At 38.0% G+C, this 19,218-nt stretch overlaps 1 protein-coding gene across 3 annotated transcripts in view; it reads right to left on the bottom strand.

Annotated features, from left to right (window-relative positions):
• Positions 1 to 5,707: 5,707 nt before the first annotated feature.
• Positions 5,708 to 19,218, bottom strand: part of LOC131974631 (ras-specific guanine nucleotide-releasing factor 2) — a 45,816-nt gene continuing 32,305 nt past the window's right edge. For all 3 annotated transcript variants that reach the window (XM_059337026.1, XM_059337025.1, XM_059337027.1), the window contains 13 exons: positions 18,179 to 18,663; positions 15,590 to 15,715; positions 14,199 to 14,288; positions 13,534 to 13,640; positions 12,244 to 12,356; positions 11,139 to 11,199; positions 10,487 to 10,590; positions 9,524 to 9,608; positions 9,230 to 9,427; positions 7,992 to 8,071; positions 7,756 to 7,873; positions 7,604 to 7,672; positions 5,708 to 6,251 (listed from right to left, as the gene is read on the bottom strand). In XM_059337026.1, the coding sequence (XP_059193009.1) occupies positions 6,159 to 6,251; positions 7,604 to 7,672; positions 7,756 to 7,873; positions 7,992 to 8,071; positions 9,230 to 9,427; positions 9,524 to 9,608; positions 10,487 to 10,590; positions 11,139 to 11,199; positions 12,244 to 12,356; positions 13,534 to 13,640; positions 14,199 to 14,288; positions 15,590 to 15,715; positions 18,179 to 18,663 (1,729 nt within the window). In that variant the 3' untranslated portion in view covers positions 5,708 to 6,158. The remainder of the gene's footprint in view (positions 6,252 to 7,603; positions 7,673 to 7,755; positions 7,874 to 7,991; positions 8,072 to 9,229; positions 9,428 to 9,523; positions 9,609 to 10,486; positions 10,591 to 11,138; positions 11,200 to 12,243; positions 12,357 to 13,533; positions 13,641 to 14,198; positions 14,289 to 15,589; positions 15,716 to 18,178; positions 18,664 to 19,218) is intronic.

Raw genomic sequence — 19,218 nt, forward strand, 5'->3', positions numbered from 1 at the left:
CACCTGACATGTAAAATGTAAGATTAACTGTCAGTTTTGGCCACAGGGGATACTGGTGAAGATTTGAAAAACCTACTCGTTAAAGGGGACCAGCTGCTAACAGGAGGCTGGCGCCTGTTAAAATCACGGATATTAAGAGCAAGTGGGTGCTGTGTAGGTTATACAGTGTGTACACTTGGAGCAAGTAAAAATCAAAAGGCTGAGACAGATTATGAAAAGAGTATCTTCTAATATGCTTTGAAACCTCTATTATAGATTATTAAAACCATTCAGAAAACATTAAAGAGACCCCTAACTGACTCTTTACACACAAACACACATATATATAGCAATATAAATAACAATAAATACATTGTCTTCCTTTGGAACATTCAGAGCCCCTAGTTTAAATTAAAATGTTTGAAAGGCAGCCTAAACAACAACTTTACCTCTTAAATTGAAGCAGGTGTGTATAAGAAGGTAGAGCTGCAAGACAAATAGCAGAGGAGTGAGGAAAGGAAGTTTCTCACTGACCTGAAATTGAGTAGAGGCAGTGAAGGGCCTGTGTTTTTTCCCACAGCTCAGTCCGGAGAGGCTCGATCTGCAGAGTGAGAGAGGACTGAAGAACAGAGATGGGATCAGAGAGATGGGGACACTGGCTCGGGATTAGCCTCTCACTGAGCGACAGACAGAAAATCCTCTTTCTACTGTCAGTCAGCATGTCTGCCTGCCTCTTCACACATGCACTCAAACATGCACACACACACATAATGTACATACACCTACAAACTCACAATAGGCTTGTATAATTTTATTTCATGCACTTTGCTCCTTTACACACATCTATAACATGAGTGTTATTATATTTAGAAGTTCCTCACATGAAATTATAAGTACATGATGGACAACTTGCAGCCACACATGCCATGTTTGTACTTTTATGAACATTTTTGCCACCCATATTGCACAGACATAACCACAAAATCTTTTCATTTCATATAATATACTCATTCTTTACGTCGCATTTCTTAAAGGTACATTAGTCCTTTTTTGGTAGCATGCACATTGACTTCTGTATGTACACTGCTCAGTTACTTTATATTAGTATTTTCTTCTTGTTCTATTGGTGCTTCCACTGCTGGTGTGTCTCTGGATGGTTGTGAATGGGTAATATATATATATATATATATATATATATATATATATATATATATATTACCCATATACTTTACGATACTTTACGACCATATACCTGTGTATATATATATATATATATATATATACATATATACATATACCTGTGTATATATATATATATATATATATATATATATATATATATATATACATATATATCTCAGAAAGACCAATCAGAACTAACCTGAGTCAGGACATTTTGTATAAGATGCATTATTTTTCACTATCAGACTAAATATTGTTTTTGTCTCTTTTGTACTTATTTAATGTTTTTGTGTTTTTGTTTCCCCTTTACTCCCCACTTGGTTTAATCAGCCAGAATACATGTTCCCCTTGGTTTTTTGTCTGAGAGATCAGTTTGAGCAGTTAGTTCGTTGTGTTATTTTGTTATTAAGCCTGAGTATAGTTCTCTTCCTTTGACCTCTTTTATGGGCCCAGAACTTGTGCTTGGTTTCTGTAAATTAAAAAAAATAATTTTGGGGTTAAAATAAAACCCTCTTTTTCAAAAATGACCTGTGACTGCTCATGCCTGGCTGCTTGGTCCCTCACAATATTATAGCACAATCTACTTTGAAGCATATGAAAGGTAATTGTTATAATAACCAATTAAAGAAAAAACTAGGACATTTTGTGTTGACATTTTATTTCAAAAGTGCCCCCTTTGCTTTTTTTTCTCATGCCCTTTGCATCATTAAAAATAAAAACTAAATTTGGGCATCTTTCACATAAAGACAGATGAGATTCAGCCCTTTCAGATAAGATCACACTAAAATATGCATCAAACTTTCAACACATCAAGCAAGGGGCCCTGAGAAGGATGATGCAGGGTTAGAGGATAATATACAAATTATGAATTTACTGTACTGTCTATTTAAAGATAGTGTTGGTTCAGTGGCATATGAAATAGTATCGTGTTACAATAAGAGGGCCCAAAAAGTCTACGGCCCGGCTTGGTCTGGTCACCTTATCTTTCTGCAGAAATCTCGATCTCGGTTTCAGCACTGACTGGGAGGGTGTGGACATACACAAAAGAGAGTGTAGCCTAATGTTTATACTGTAAATGAGCATTTGGTATTCTTCTTATTTTCTTCCTCAGTATTACCCATTTCACTCAGCCAATCTCTTAGTTGCTGTCTTTCACTGGAAAGGGCTAAGATGTAACACTGACATTGTTGTGGTAAACTTGAACTAACTGTCATCCATCTGTCCGTCAGAAACAGGAGTCATGTTGGTTGATACTATAAAACTCCCACTGAGAGACAGATGCAGACAAATCAGTTTGTCAGCCCTAAAAACTGACAGCAGATCCCACGCTAAAAACTTCTCACATCTCCTTGACAACATTCGGAACGATGACTTTGTCACCTTGCGAACACATGCTGAACTTGTCAGAGATTCACACATTACCAGTTTTCTGTGTCACTCTTTTTCTCTCCCTCTGCCTCTCTCCGACATTATTCCTAGCACGTAACACAGTAGTGCCACTTGTTCTTACTGTAGAAATAAAAACCTCTCTCCACTGTCTCTCCTCTTCATATTCAAACCTCACTATGTTGGTAGGCTATTCATGGTAGAATTTATTCAATAAAAGTCAATTTAGGGTGGATTATATAACCGCTCCAACACAAAACATTTAACTTGCACATTTACTGACCAACAGCCCATTTAGTGCCCAACAGTTTGATATTATTCAGTTGTATTGATATTAATAATATATCCATCAGGCAGAATTGAATACCTAACCATGACTTAAACATTTCATCCATAATCAACAAAATAGAGAAATGTGAGCTTTTTTTCTTGCTTTTTTTCCTACACTTTTTGCATCTTGTCGTTGAACTTGTAAAGACTGAGCTAGTTAGATAACGATCGGATTAGATCAGGTCATGTCCACAGTTCATGGCTTTACTGGAGTAAAAAGAGGCAATGCTGTTTTTTGACCACAGGGTGGCAGGATGGCCACAGTGCCAGGTCACACCACATGACAGTAAGTGTGAAAGTCTATATGTGTGTATATATATGACAGAGGTTAAAAGCCTGCAGCAGTGATTCAGGGCAACAAGCAATAAGATCATGACTGAAAAATAATTGTGAAGGATATGAAGTCTGGCTGCAAACCTCCAGTCTTACTCAAGGTTTTATGTTCTTACAGTCCAAACTGTCAAACTGTCTTATTAAAGATAGAGTAGGTGGCTTTATAGGTCAACGTATAAGTGGTCTACTGTCTTATACTGTAGTTTTACTTAAAGAGTACTTCATCTCTGGGTTAGCGCTTTGAAAGGCCAACTACAGTTAATGCATTTTTAGGATAAACTTTTTGAGGCTCTTATTTAAGTTACATTTCACAGCTAACATATGTTATCTGTCTAACCATCAAACCTGTAAATACATTTCAAGCTGGAAACATTGCAAGTCATTAAGCTACAAAATCTGTCAAGAATGTATGATTATTAAATAAGTTCTGGTTTGGGCTTTGAGTGTTTACAAGTGGGCTCATAACTGCACAGTATTAGACAAAGGGGGAAATATTAAATTTGATGCATTCTACTTTCAGGCTAGTGTCACAGCAGTCAGTAATTAAATAAATTAAATTAAACGGTGCTCTAATCAGTGGTGGGCTGCATTTGGTGCGTCCTCAACCCTGACTGCACCAGTGGTTCTAATCATACAAAAGTACTTTCTTTGTCTCCCACAGATTGCAAAGATTCATCTCATATTGTAGTTGGAATTTGTTGATGCACCCTGAGGGCCTACATGATGTTGAATTTTTGGCACATAGCTTAAAATTCAGGGCAGCTGTTGCCAGACAAAGCAGAAGCAACTTAATATCATTGAAATTATAACACACCCCAAGGAAATGCACAAACACATAAGGCATGTGAATTTATTTCCCCTGCACCTACAAGTGAAAAATGCAAACAAATACACAAAAATGAAATTACAAATACAAACATCCTGTATCCCAAACCTGTATGTAAAACAGACACTCAGAATTAGAGACACAGTGCACAGGACAAGTTTTTCCAAAAGCAAAGCCTGAAAACATTTCCTCGAATCAATCTGGAACACGATTATTTTATTATTGTTTTATGAGGAAAGTTCTCTGTTTTCACTTCCAACACTGCTACTCCATAACAACAGGCTATTTTGCAGCTGACATAGCATAAAGACGATGCTTGACTTCATGAGCTACACTAAGAGACAAACGTGCCAGATTTGATAGACAAAATATTGTTTCTATGCCTTTTAACAGAGCGTCCTGACAGCTACAGACATTATTACTATAGAGAAGCAGAGGGAGAACACACAGGGAGCGTCCAGTCAGACATGCACAACATGCAGCTGTTGTGTACATGCAGGACAACTATGTTCATCATATCAGCAATACAGAAAACAAATTCTGATTATTAAAATGCTACATTTTTTTAACCTTCAAAAGACTTTGTATTATTATTAATTTTTTTTTTTTTTTTTTTAGAATAAAGTTATACAGATTTCTTTCAATACAAGAGCCTGGGATGCAAACTAGAATTTAAAATAATAGCAAGAGAGACAAAAAAAATCAATATTCACAGCATAATTTATCACAATTTAATCTTCATCAATCATATGATATGTGTGGAGTCACTATATACAAAAGTAACATAAATACAGTATCTGATGAAATAAATAGCATGGTAAATAACGATCATACTGTCACTCAAGCAAAGCTACATCTCAGGAAGTGCAAAAACTGTCCCAGCCTACATCCAAGAGTTACACACTGGGACCTGACTACACACATCAGTATCTGACAACTTGTAAAAGAAATAAATCTGCACACAAACGCTGCAAAAGCTTTGGGTCAGTAGAGGTTATAACAATGTTTAAACACTAGAGGGAGATATTTGCTGCAATGACTTTACTGTGTTGACACTAACATGCTACATGACCTAATTTGTTGAACTAGAGTCCAATTTTTAAAGGAAATTTAAAGATTTTAAGCAGGATTTATATAAAACTTTATGCTTAGAAATTGGCAGTTGTGGGGAAATTGACCTACACTAGTGGAAGGCACTGATAAAGTTTTTAATTTTGTATCATTCATGTGGACATTTTTTAGAAAGAGATTTTCCATTCTCATCAGACATCTTTAGGCAAAAACCGACTCAGGATGAATGCAGAATTCATTGTTTCATCAATGGAAGCCACTTCATCAAAATATATCTACTTTTTCAACTTTGAAATATCTTCATTTTAGTATCTTTCTACATTATTTTTGAAGGCTTAAAGGCGTTTTTTTTTTTTTTTTTTGCCATACCCAGCCCACTGAGGATGCATAGTGGTTTATAGAGTCACTCCAGTAAGAGTGAGGCATGCTAAGCTGAGGGTCAGGGGTCAGGTTAAAGGCCATTTAGACAGTTACATCCCAAGCTGAAATCATGCAAGTTTTATGCAGTGACCATCATGACAGAAAGCATTATTTGGGATTCTTGCTCCAGGACATGGCACGGAAATGCACAGGCAACAGAACACAGACAACAGCACAGAGACACAAGCTCAGACATCTCTCTGTCACACTATCTGTATATGCTACATCTCTGTTACATCCACTGTATTTCAGCCTTTCCTGCACTCTCAGGCTGTCTAAGGAAGTGTGATGTCATGTGCACCACACTCACGACTGAGGAATGATGAGCGCACACAGCGACATATCATTTCCTCAAAACCCTCACACAATGCAACTTTTTCCTTTTGTTCTTCTTGAAGACAATCAAAGCTTAGACATTTTCAGCCTGTCCTCTCCTCAGTCTCTTGTAAAAGCTTGTTCAACTGTCCTCATACTTGACTCTAAAGATATCTCTTACTTCAGTCAGTATCTCTCTTATTTTCATTTCAACGTTGCTCTCAAAACTTCCTCTTGATTGATGAGATTACTTGGGCGTGTTGCCCTTTGGGGGTCCAGGTTAGGCAGGCTCCCACTGGCCACAAACAGCTGCAACTCAGGCAGGAAGCCTGGGCTCGATCTTCAGTGAGAGATCATAGAGTGTCTCTTCATCCATGACGGGAGTCTTATCCATAAGGTACTGGGTCACCTGGACAGAAAACATAAAAAGTTTCAGACCAGCAACATCTGTATATTTACAGCTACAGCCTCCAGTTGTTTTTTAATGAAAGGCTTAGATGTTTAATAACCCTCTGGAGTCAGCATGATCAAATCACATGACTTCTTCGTGACGTCACAGCGTAAAAACTAAGCACTTGTTTGATGATGATAGGCCAAATAAAACCAGAGATAAGGTGAAATATATTTAGTATAAAAATATATAACTAGTTGTAATTTTACCTCCTATACGTTATATTTACAACCGGTGTTCACATTTGCAACATTTAAAATTCTTCATTGAGCATGATTGTGTTTTTGAAAGAAAAAAATCATAAATATTCCAAATCTGATTTTATGATTTTTGTGTTCAAAAAAAAGAACTGAATTGAAAAAATAATTATCAGCTCATGTTGTGCTGAAAAAATGTTACCAACAAGGCATGGTTAAAACATTTTTAAAGTGGTATATACAGGCAGAATAAAAAGCATTCAAAAGACGCCAAAGGGCTTCATGTCTTTAACAACAGAAGGTGACGTTGTCAGTCACTGATCAGAAGGTCGGTGGTTCGATCCCTGGCCGCAGCAGTCAACATGTTGAGTCTACATGCTGACCTATCATTCCCCGTTGGTGTGTGAGTGCATGTGAAGGTTCCTTTATGATGGTCTTAAATAGGGCTAAATCTCCGATTGGACCAGCTAATAGCTGTGAGGGTTAAACTACTACTCAATAGATGAGTATCTTGTAGCACAAACTGAGGATTGGTGATTTTAGATGGCTTCTGCAGGGCCACGTATTAGCTCTCACAAACAGATGCATTTCCAAAAGATTAAAAGATAGAAAAGAGATTTTTAGACCAGCGCTAAAGGATCTGTCTTGTCAAACCTTCTGTAACTAATTTATTGTATAAAATGACTAAAACTTTATCTTTAATTTTATCTGACTATTTTGCCTCTGTCTATGTTTTTCAAGCAATTTCAACAATAATAACCGGAATCTTTTTTAACAGTGCTATATAAATACTGTTATTTATTATCCTTTAAATTAGGGATGTATCAAAAGTCACATTTTGGGCAAAAAACACAAACATTTAGCCAAAGCTAAATTGATGAAACAAAACAACAACTACTGCCATCTGTGAATGCTATTTTATTTCTGAACTTGGTCAACACAGCAAATATGGGCAGATATCACTGTTCAGCTAATACATCTGTGCATCCCTACCTTATTTGTACTGTACAAAAATAATGTACAGTCATGCATTATTGATGCTCTTGAGGAATAAAAGGCATTCCTATTTGTAAAAATAAAATAAAAATAAATAAATAAAACACAAAAAACTACCTTGGGTTGATGCTCTACTCTGTATGGAGTCTGTTGAAACTGTCGGATCTCTCTGATGATGTGGGATATCTAAAGAAAATGAGGAATTTAATTGACAATCACAGTATTCTATACACATGATCTGGATAACTCTTATGCATGCATGTTCATACCATCCTCATTTTGGAGAAGTTAACAAGACCTTCCTCAGTAAAATTGGGCGTTCCCTCCTCAATAAAGGCCAGATCTGTGAGATACATTCCCAGGTATGGCACACTTGGAGGGTTGCAGCTGGAAGAAGAAAGTGTGAAGGAATAATATGTGTAACAAACTGCCTCAAATACAATGAATACACATTTTTATGTTCTTACTTGTGATATGTACAATGATTTCTTTTGCAAAGTCTCACTTTTTCAGGGTCTCCCTCAGATTTTTAAACCTTCCCTCAGAGGACACAGTCTTCTGCAGTTTGTCCATCAGGGCTTTAGTCTAGACAAGACCACAAATACATGTTTAAAATCATTTAAAGAGGTTCTTTTTTGATGTGGGGTTATTTATCTACAGTCAGTGTATTACCTACAGTAGATGGAGGTCAGCACGCCCCCAGTTTGAAGAAGCAGGCAGGAGTACTGGCACAGAAGCTGAACAATGTACCATATAAAAAATCAATATCAGGTTAATTGTATGCTATATTTAGAATTTTTTCACCGCTTTACCTTGCCGTCAGACATTGATTTCCAACAGGGATCTGAAAGCATTATTTTACCTCACAAAACACAGAAGTTGCTGTTCTACAACTGCCTCTGTTGTTTAGTTAGTTTGTGTTATTGTGTGACTTTGATGAATAATTTTAAAAAAGCCCTTTAAAACATCAAAGTCACACAATAACAAAAACTAACTAACCGATCAAGCCAGGGGTAGACCAGCAACTCCTGTGTTCTGCGAGGTAAAGTGACTGTTTTATTCAATAGAGTCTGGTGGCTTTTGAGAGACAGTAGCTGATGGCTTCAGTTCCTCCCACAAAAAAACTAAAACAGGACTGACTAACGTTAAGGTGAAAATATTCTAAATATAACATACACTTAAACTGATATTGTAATTTTAGGTGGCAAAACTATGTTTTGCTTCTTCTCCCGTCCACAGCAGTACATCACTTAAGTACGGTGCTAGTACTCCAGTCTGTTTCTCCAAACTGGAGGAGAAGTACCTCACATAACCGCACTTCAATAAATCTAAACTATCCCTTTAAAGGACTATTATGAGCCACACGGGACAAACAAGACAGTTGCATTAACCCAAGATCCACTTACTCTTAATAAAACATGATCATAATAAAATGACTAAATCGAATTTGCTTCAGCCCTGAATAGGCAGCGTAGCTGGGTGCGGAGACAGTCTGTCTGCTGATTGGATGATTATGGCTTTAATCGATTTAGTGTTCATCAGAATTGAGCGAAGAGCAGAGAACTAAACATTACAAGTAAATGCCTCTCTGCATTGTCTTTCCTTGAACTCACATCAAGTATTTATACATTTAAAGACATTACAGAGACCAAAAAACTTTCTTCTATTTCGTCAATGCTTCGATAAACTATATATACACTGGTTTTTAAATACACAGAGAGGATTGATGGAGAATAACTCCACCTGTTTGCTGACTTTAGCCCAGGTCTTCTTCAAACGGTAGATGGCACTGCGATTGAGCGCAGATGTGATCTCCAGAACTCCATTGTAGTTGTTGAGACAGCGGCAGATGTCCGCCACAGCAATCCACTTCTCTATGGAGTTGGCCCTCGAGCCCACGTCAGTGTGGGTCATAATCTGAGATGCCACCAAGTTACTCATCTTCAAAAGGGAAAGAATAGAGAATATAAAAGGACATGTGATGGATATTTACAGAGGGGTCTGAAAAATGGTTCTTAAAGACAACAAAAAGCTTACATCATTGAAATGTTGAGTAGTTTTCATGATGTATGGCGTCCTGTCTGTCTTATCAACCTTCATCCAGCCCTGCCCCAGGAACTCTCTTATAGAGGGGGGACAGAGACATGCAATAAATCCAAATGAGATTACACATGCTAAAAACAGTAAACAGTAATCTCACAATATATGTATCATTAGCCTGTAATTTAGGGATATTATCACATCCCCAGCAGGGCTTGATAAGGATTTTAAAAGCCAGAAGAAAAGAAAGATGTGTCATGAAAGCTTGTAGAGAAGTCAAGAACTGGAGTAGGTGTGTTAATGTTATTATTAGATGGAAACCTTGTATTGCCATCCAGCCAAATTTAAAGTTTTGGAAAAACACATTAGCTTTTAGTTTTAATTTATTGATTTATTGCTTTATTGATTCAACTGGTTTGCATCCTTTTTCTACAATGCAGCTTTTAACATGTTGTACTCTGCTGTATGATTTGCAGTGGAATCACCCGCACACATAAAAAAAAAAAAATCATGTAGAGTTTAATTACTCTTCATGTGCCACCTTGCCAAATCGCCAGTAGAATAAACTGGGGTAAAATAATTTAAAAAATATGTTTCCACAACATATTATCAAAAAAGTCAAATGACTTAATGGATAGTGCAAAGAATCTAAAATGTAATTGCAGGTGTTGCAGATGTTTCACACAGCAGATCTAAGAGAGAAACCTTCATCATAGCAGCAGTTTAGCACATACTGAAGTCAATATGTCGATTTAAATTCAATATCAGTGTAAGTAAAACTACAGCTAAGGTAAAAAGCCATCAGATTTCTTTCCTCCTAAAAGCATACTTTTCTACAGAGCACTTGGGGGAACCTGTGGTGATTAACTGGCCTCATAATAAGCAGTTATCCATAGAGGTGATTTAGTTTTGTTTGGCCTGATGCAAATCACAGTGTGAGAGCGTTTTTAGAAGACTGACTCATAGGGGATGCTCCTGAAGACGATGTGATCCAGAAGAGTGATCTGCTCGGCCAGCTCCATCGCTGAGAGAGACTCGAAATACTCTGCCTTCGGACAGTCCGCCTGAACACACACGGACACACATAAACAAACATTCACACCATAACAGAGATAACAAGGAGATACTATAAATGTCTAATAAAGAGACTGGCTATGATGAATATGCTTTATGACAGTTGACAGTTCCCTGGAGACCGCCACAGTGAGGCGAGGGAGTATTTACCCCTCCTGCCTGGAGGAGAGAACAGTGTGTACTGACCGAAGCTTTTCACTTCTTACAAAGGAAATGTGCATGCGTTTGTGATTCCCAGTCATTGTTAAGCCAAAATAATTAGCCAGGGGTGCTCATGACTCCTGATTATTTCCATTTCTGGGATCATGTTAAGTATTTTTGGGAGGTGTGTGTTAACCACGTTAATATCCAAATTCAAATTAAACCTGTATCACTAAGCTTGCCTGCGATAACAAAAGTAATGCAGCAAAATGTATAATTTTTCTTGCTTGCCGTTTTCATTGATCCAAGCAGATAAGAACTTTAATTAAGGTCAGAAGATTTTCATTCGTTCATAAAAAAAGTTATCATAGGATTTCATGTTCTTTAGTTTTCTAACCATGTGTAAGATGTCCTCTATCCTCAGCTGGGCGTCGTCCTGCTCGTCCTGAGAAAGGGCACTAGGAGACAACAGAACAGATTAAAACCTGTAGAATGAAACTGAACATAATACAATAAATAAGTGCATTTACTCAAGTATTGTACTTTACCCTCCTGTTATGTTGCGGATCAAATTGACCCATTTCAAAGTTTAAAAATCTAAAAATAATAGTTTAAGTTAAAAAAAATGTTTACGTTTTTTTTTTCATAAAAAGGAAAAAAAAAAAAATGTTAAAAAGAATCAATGTCATGTAAAACTATTGTATTAAATATGTAGGTCTTTCCAATGTACCTTAAAAAAATTTAACATGCATTTTTTATGAAGCATGAGTGAATTATCCTCTTTGAACCATGATCTGTGAGAGGAAAAGTACAACATTGCACTAAATATTGAAATGGTTAGTAATGGAGTTATTAATGAAATATAAACAATGTTTATTGGGATTTCTTGGTTTCTGACACTTTTGAATAATAAAACATGCCCTGGGTCAAATTGACCCACGAACATTATTGCTGTTCCTGAGAAACGAACATAACAAGGTTAAGTACAACTTTGAGGTATTTGCACTTTACTTGAGTGTTTCCACATATTACTTTTTACTTCTACTTCACTACATTTTAGAGGCAAATGTTTAACTTTTTACTTATTACATTTAGATGCCAGCTTTAGTTACTTTTCAAGTCAAAATTTAACATTAAAAATACAATCAATTTAAATTTACTACGCATGTTTATAAATTCAACCACATAACAGTATATTCAGTAATTAAAAATAGCCCTACCTGGACAACATCAAAATGCTGCGCACATGAATGCATTAAAAATAATAATACAAAAATATATTTGGAATATATAGCCTATAACTAAATCTGAGTGGGGCCATTCTTCATGACGACAACAATTACATTTTGATCAAGTACATTTTGATGCTGATATTTTTGTATTTTTACTGAAGTTTTGAATGCAGGACTTTTACTTGTACTGGAGTGATTCTTCAGTTTGGTATTAGTACTTTTACTTAAGTAAGGAATCTAAATACTTCTTCCACCACTAGTGTGCAGTACCTCAATATGTTTCCAGTAGCTTTTCTCTCCTGAGGCAGAAGGTCTGGATCTCGAATCACCTCCTCCAGGAGATATATCACTGACTTCTTCAGCTCTCCGTTCATCTCAAAGTCCTAAACATAAACAAAGATGACTTTCTATAGCAGAAAGGACACTCACAGATATTAAGTCATGGAAAAAAATATTAGACCACCTTTGTTTTCTTCTTTTTCTTGTTCATTTTACTGCCTGGTACAACTAAAGGTACATTTTGGACAAATATAATAACAACAAAAATAGGTCATAAGAGTTTTATTTAAGAGCTGATATTTTGCCATGTTTCATGGTTTTCTTGATAATAACCAAAATCATTATCAAGAAAACCATGGAAAATGGCAAGATATGAAAGAAATTGAAGAAAACATAAGGGGTCTAATAATTTTGACAAACATAATTCTGATCGAAACTCTAACATAGTGATATTGATATTTTGTTTTCTTAAGATATACATATAATTTGTGGATGCCTTATTTTACTGATGTTGATTGGGATGTTTGTTATATAATTTAATTGATGTAATTTTATACATGGTATCAAATGTTTTTCTTTAATGTTCAGGTAGGAGTACTGACACACAAGACACCGTAAGTGAAGTGGATGTATAATGTTAGCTGTCAGAGTTCTGGTGACTTACTGTTGTTGTGGTCATTAAAGTGGACCACAATGCAGTAATTAGGTATTAAAGAGTAAATGTGACCAGCGTTACATCCTGAAAAATCACTTTCTTTTCCTCCTCCTTTCCCCGTTCACTCCCACCACCATACAACTCCTGTTCAAAGGTCAGTTTTAACAAGCTCTTTGTTCTTTGGCCTCCCAAAGAAAAATGTGAGCGGGTGTACATGTGCATGTTGGTGCTGTGCCTCTGTGTTAATAAGATGGCCTGTCATCACAGCACTTTGTGTTGTGGAAAAAAAATACATAAAACAGATCGATGCCGTTGGACCTCTAAGCGGGGAGTCAGGCAATTACCCTGATATTCACTTCATTAGAGGCGAGACCGGTTGTTTAGTAGAAGAGTAGGTGGACAGAGGCGAGTTGAGCTTGTTGTCCAGTTGACAAGGCAACAATATTCAGCGTGTGTTTGTGTGCACGTGGCTGTTTATGTGCTCAACTGAGAGCAGTGGAGCAGAGAGAGAACGCATCAGACACCTGCTTTAATGAGACCACAGACTTGATCACCCCAGCAAAAACAGAGGACCACTCACACACACACACACACACACACACACACACAGGTGGGTGCAGACAGACCTGCGAGTGTTTGGAAACCCAGTGCCGCAGCACGTTGAGGACTCTGTTAGTCGCAGCTCGGCGGATGATGAACTCTTTATCACAAGTTCTTTCAGAGTTAGTAAACACTGGAGGAAAAAATTAAAAAACCAAAATGGAAAGAGAGAGAGAGAGAAGGAGAGAGATAAACTGTTATTATTGTCTGATAAAGTAAATCTTTATTTGAAAGTTTGAATGTTGAATGTTTTGAAATTGAAAACTGTTAAAAGTAACTAATTAAAAGTTAAAGTAAAGAAGCATTCGCAAGAAAATGTACTTAACTATTAAAAGTAAAAGTATTCTGAAGTTTTTGAGTTTTAATATGTAGGGCATCGTGAATCACCCCATTAACATTTCTATAGTTCTCCAGCAGTGCTATTTCTACTAGTTAAATACATATAATATATTACGAGCTAGTCATATGCTAACTAGATACTGAACTTTCTTACTGAGAGACTGCAGTGGATCAATGAGGATCGACAAGCACCATCACAAAGATGTTCAGTCTCCAGCTCTTCACCTGATAACCCACAACTGTGCACCAACTTACAATTTCATCCACTTTGACAGATTCTCTGATGACACAGAGCGTTTAATAATTGTGTGTGTGTGTGTGTGTGTGTGTGTGTGTGTGTGTGTGTGTTTACCTGGTGGCGAACCATGTCCTGCTGCTGCTGTGGCGATAGCAAACGCTGAAGCAGGAGAGACTGAGCAGCGTGAGTTCTCCCCTGACTGGACTGCAGACACACAAACACATAATTATCATCAATGGCAACAATACTGTAGACACAGTGAATAATAACAACCTAGCATATGGCTGATCACATTTGTTAAAATAAAATGTTAAAAATTTGTGTTACAGGGAATGGTTGGTAGTTAATGGTTGTGTCTATTATGTGAATTTTTGGATATTAGTAGGCTCTTTTGTGCTGGTTATATAAACAAGTAATAATACGCTTAATGATATCATTAAATAGGATTCTATCCAATTAAATGCATCAATCCTCACTGAGAGTGTGAGCCGCGCGCACATGTTTTTTACACGTCAAGTGTATTTTTGTGCTTTTTAGCTTTTAAGTTCATTGATGAAGACTCCCAGTCTATTTGTGCTCCTGTTTCACTACTTGCAGATTGCCCCACTCTCAATACACACAAACATTGTTGATGTCTTTTCATGAAGCCAACTTGAAGCTCACAAACAGACAGGGAGCCCTGATGTACCATTTAACATGCAGTTAATACGTTCAAAACAGCGTGATTTTTGTGCGATTTAGTCTTTAGATTTCAGTCTCTCAGGTCGGTCATTCACTCACCTGTGTGTAGGGCTGACCTCCCACAGTCAGCCAAAAATATTAAAAAATATTTGTATTATGACTTATTTTTAACCTAAATGTCAAGTTGCACCGTGGTATTAATTGTAATGCTTTTTTCTTACTAACCACCAGTTTCCTGTGTTAACCTACTAATTAATAACCAAATAGTTGGTAGTTGCTTGGTAACATTCTTAAGAAATATTCGCATGACTATGTGGATCGCAAACAATTCAAAGTTTGCTTTACTATTGATGTAAAGGACCTAGTATAAAAAAAGCAAGTGTTGAAAATACAATATATATATTTACACTACTGTTTATGAGTGTAGATGCAAAACAACACATCTGCACCTATTTATCATTTTCTTTCTTCATCTTATCATCACTCATGAAACTTGTGTATTGCAGACTATGAATATACTTATTTACACCAACATCCATACAGGAATCCTCACTGTGATCATATCAGTCATCACCTTGAATGTCACAATTGAAATAATCATCATCACGCATCACTCAGTCACACGGGACCTTTTATGTCACAGTCTGGCTGTGTTCGAGTTTGATATTTTGCTGTTGTACTGAAGATGCTGGCCTCCAGGGTCAGGGAATCTTTCGCTGGTTCTGAGTGTCCTGTCAGTGGGCACAGCACTGCCCACTGCGAGGGCCTCCAGCTATGGCACTGTGGTCTAGTTATGAGTCATGAAACCACACACACACTGTTACCTCCAGGCTGTCTGTAGCGGAGGTGTCGAGGCGTGGAAGGGGAGCGACTTGGAGACATGTCTCCTGCTTCACTGCTCTGAGGAGACTCTGGGATGATTTTCTCCAGTGACACCGACTCCAGCACAGCTAGACAGGAGGAGAGGAGAGGGACAAGAATAAAGATGATGATGATGATGCTGATGATGATGGCAATGATGGTGGCTATTACTGTTGCTGCTCAACTGGAGAGGAGAACTTTATTGCACTTAAGTTCACAGCCATGCAGAGATCTCTCAGTATGGCTCACCATTGGTTTAAATCAAGACTTTTGTTTGTTCCCTGCATGTTTTTCATGAGCATGTGTCCAAGTAATTTTTATTAACATGTACCACAGATGGACAATTGTGAAGACAATTGGCAAAGAGTATCTTTTACATAATTTTCACACTCATCAAACCATTCCCTTGTTCCCTTGAAGCTTCTGCATTCATCATGTTTCTATGCTCATTTATTCTGTTTACTCAGTTTTTTCCTTTAATATGTCACCCGTCTGTGTCTTATTAAAGTGAACACTGAAGATGCTCTTGTTACCATTACGCTTCCTGTGCTTTGCCTTGGAAATGAATATGTTGTTTCATTCAAATGAATTTCATTTGGATGTCACTTGATAGATGCAGAGATGCAGAGAGAGATTGCCAATTTTACCTGATGACTCTTCAACATACAATCAGAATGTCACACTGGCGAGAGAAAGGGCAAGATCAACAGACAAGAAGGAAGACATGCAAATAGCTGCATGCATATATATATATATATATATATATAAACACACATGAATGCCTGCCTGATCAAGAGTTAAAGAAACTGACAGTATGCAGAGGAGGTGAGGGTGGCTTGATGGTATGAGCACTAATGGCTCTTTGTCTCCTGGTGAGCGGTTAGCAGCTGCCACAAACACACACACACACACACACACACGCTCTTCCTCACACATATATCGGATGTGTGTGCACATGCTAATGAGGGTCTAACTGCAGCTTATACTGTGCTGCTTCAGATGCCCTGACACTCTCTCTCTCTCCAGTCTGAGAGGGCTGTTTAACACCACTATTAGAAGATCTGAGCTTGTGTGGTGGCTGACTCAAGCACACAAATGTAAGGAGATAATGAGGTCCCACCAGGCGCCTGTTCTGCTCTTACAGGGAACACTTCACACCGTGCCATTTGAGGACTGACCTCCAGTTCTCCGTGAGCATTTCAGTACGGCAATAAGGCGATATACGTTGATGTTCAGTCATAGAGAATATATAGCTTAATAAGCTAAGCACAGAAGGAGAATTTAAATCATCTGCCAACACTTCGCAATCCTCCTGTTACAACCCTACAAAAATAATTACAATCATTACAATTTTGTATTGTTTGACCCGGCTGACATAGCCACAAAATTTAAATTACATCTCTATCTCTTTTCCATTCATAACAACTTTAAAAAACAATAATCATCTTTTGACAGAATTTCTAGATGCAAGTTACCACTAAAATTGCAGGGGCACCTTGTGATTAACCAGTTGGTACCAATGCGCACTGTGTTTCATGTTAGAACTTTGAGTACACTGTGTTTTCAGTTTGTGAAAGTTAACTGTAATATTTTCACCTAAAATGTTTTATTCACCATTCACCTGCACTAAAGTACACTCTAAAGCCTCTAAAGCCTATTAATGTGTGCCTGAAAATATATAAGTCCATTTCAAACAATGTAACAGTCACTGCCCATAAAATGAGTCATCTATGTTAAGCAATATATCCACTAGAGGATGATGTAGCTCGGATTCAAAAGTTACTAAAAACAACAAACGTATCGACGGTAGAGGAGGTTGTAATAATGTGGCACTTTAGGTTTAAGCAGAGGCAGTCCGTGGCCTAGAGGTTAGGAATCGGGCTTGTACCTGGAGAGTCGCTGGTTCGAATCCCGGTACTGACAGGTCTAGGACTGAAGTGCCCTTGAGCAAGGCACCTAACCCCCCCCCTCCAAAGCTCCCCGGGCGCAGTAATGTGCTGCCCACTGCTCCTTGCATGGTGTGTTCACTTGTGTGTAAAAAAGGATGGGTTAAATGCAGAGGTTGAATTTCCCCATTGTGGGATTAATAAAGTACTCTTCTTCTTCTTAGATACACTGCAACATGTGGAGGGAGAATATCACCTCAAAAAGTTCAGCCATTTTTTACTCTTCGTCCTGTCCTATGGGGTCTTGCATGAATATTTGCTACACTCACAATTTCTGGTGGTTCTTCTCTGTTTTATCCATGTTCATAAGCATTCAGAAAACATGCAGAAATACATGCAAAATTAACAAGTACACAGAGAAAGAAGGGGTCAGCTTTTCATTTTTGAACTTTGCTAACCAAGCTAGCTGAAAAATTAACTCCACTCTCTTAATAAAATTATGATCAGATCTGGTTCGGTAAACAAAACAAGGTGCAAGAGCCAAGACCATGATGGTGATGGTTAAATTGGCAAACTCAAGGCTTTAAAGCGGTAGTCCACAAACTACTGCCTGACATCATGGTGGCTACGTCCATGCCTTATATACAGTCTGAAACTAGAACATACCTCTGCGAATGCTCCTCCTCAGTTTGCCACAGAAGGGGTCCATCTTGGGCACCTCCTCCCCCTCTGCAGTCGAGCCAGGACTTTGGTCTGGGGACGAGGCAACGGGAGATACTTGGTCCTGCGATGGCTTGGAATTGTTGGGTGGGGGAGAGGTGGAAGAGGGAGGAGGAGGAGAGGAGGTGGTTGGAGTCGGGGTCTGAGGCGTCGGGGTGTGGGGGCTGTGGGCAGATGTGGGGCTACTGGCAGCAGACTGGGAAGTGTTATGGTTGACGCTTGAGTTTGACAGAGGGCTGGTGAGGTCGAGGCCTCCGACCCTGGCAGTGATGGGGGAGTGGAGGGAAAGCTTTCGTGTTCGGACAGGGGAGGAAGTGCGGGACGGGATAGACAGAGGAGGCGGAGAAGAGAACTTGCGGCAGAGACGAGGAGATTTGTCGTTTGTGTGTTCTCTGTTGTTCTGGTTGGTGGCAAAGAACAGCTCCAAGGACCTGGAAAGGGGACAAAGAATGTGTAATTACAGCATCTCTAAAGAAGAGCTCTGTTGTCTGTGTAGCTTAAAGTGCAAAAGCTTCAATCGCAAAATTATTTTTTCACATAGTTTTCCTATATTATAGATAAAGTATATATATTATGCTTTAGTGTCAAAATACTGTGTATTCATGGTTAATTGAGATGTAGAAAACAGTGTCTTTAAGATTTTACAGCACACTGGGGACCTAAAATAATTTAATGTTACATTTGGGGCATTTAGCTAGTGTAGGTGACATATAATGAGTGGGCACAACCAGTGCTGTCAGAAAATATTAGAACAGTGACATAATTTGTATGTGCTGTGTCAGTTCTTCAGCAGACTGGGTTGGAAATTAACAATGTGTTTGAGGTTGGCATGCTGACTTTCAGCTTTATATCCACATCAGATGAACAGAGTAGAAATGTGTGTACAGGGTCCACCAGTTCCTGTGAACAGGAGGTAGCTGGACAGGTTACAGCTTAAAGCTGCTATAATTGTTACTTTTATTGATTCAAAGGATGAAATGACAACA

Source organism: Centropristis striata, chromosome 7 (assembly GCF_030273125.1).
Source record: "Centropristis striata isolate RG_2023a ecotype Rhode Island chromosome 7, C.striata_1.0, whole genome shotgun sequence".
Taxonomy (NCBI): Eukaryota; Metazoa; Chordata; class Actinopteri; order Perciformes; family Serranidae; genus Centropristis; species Centropristis striata.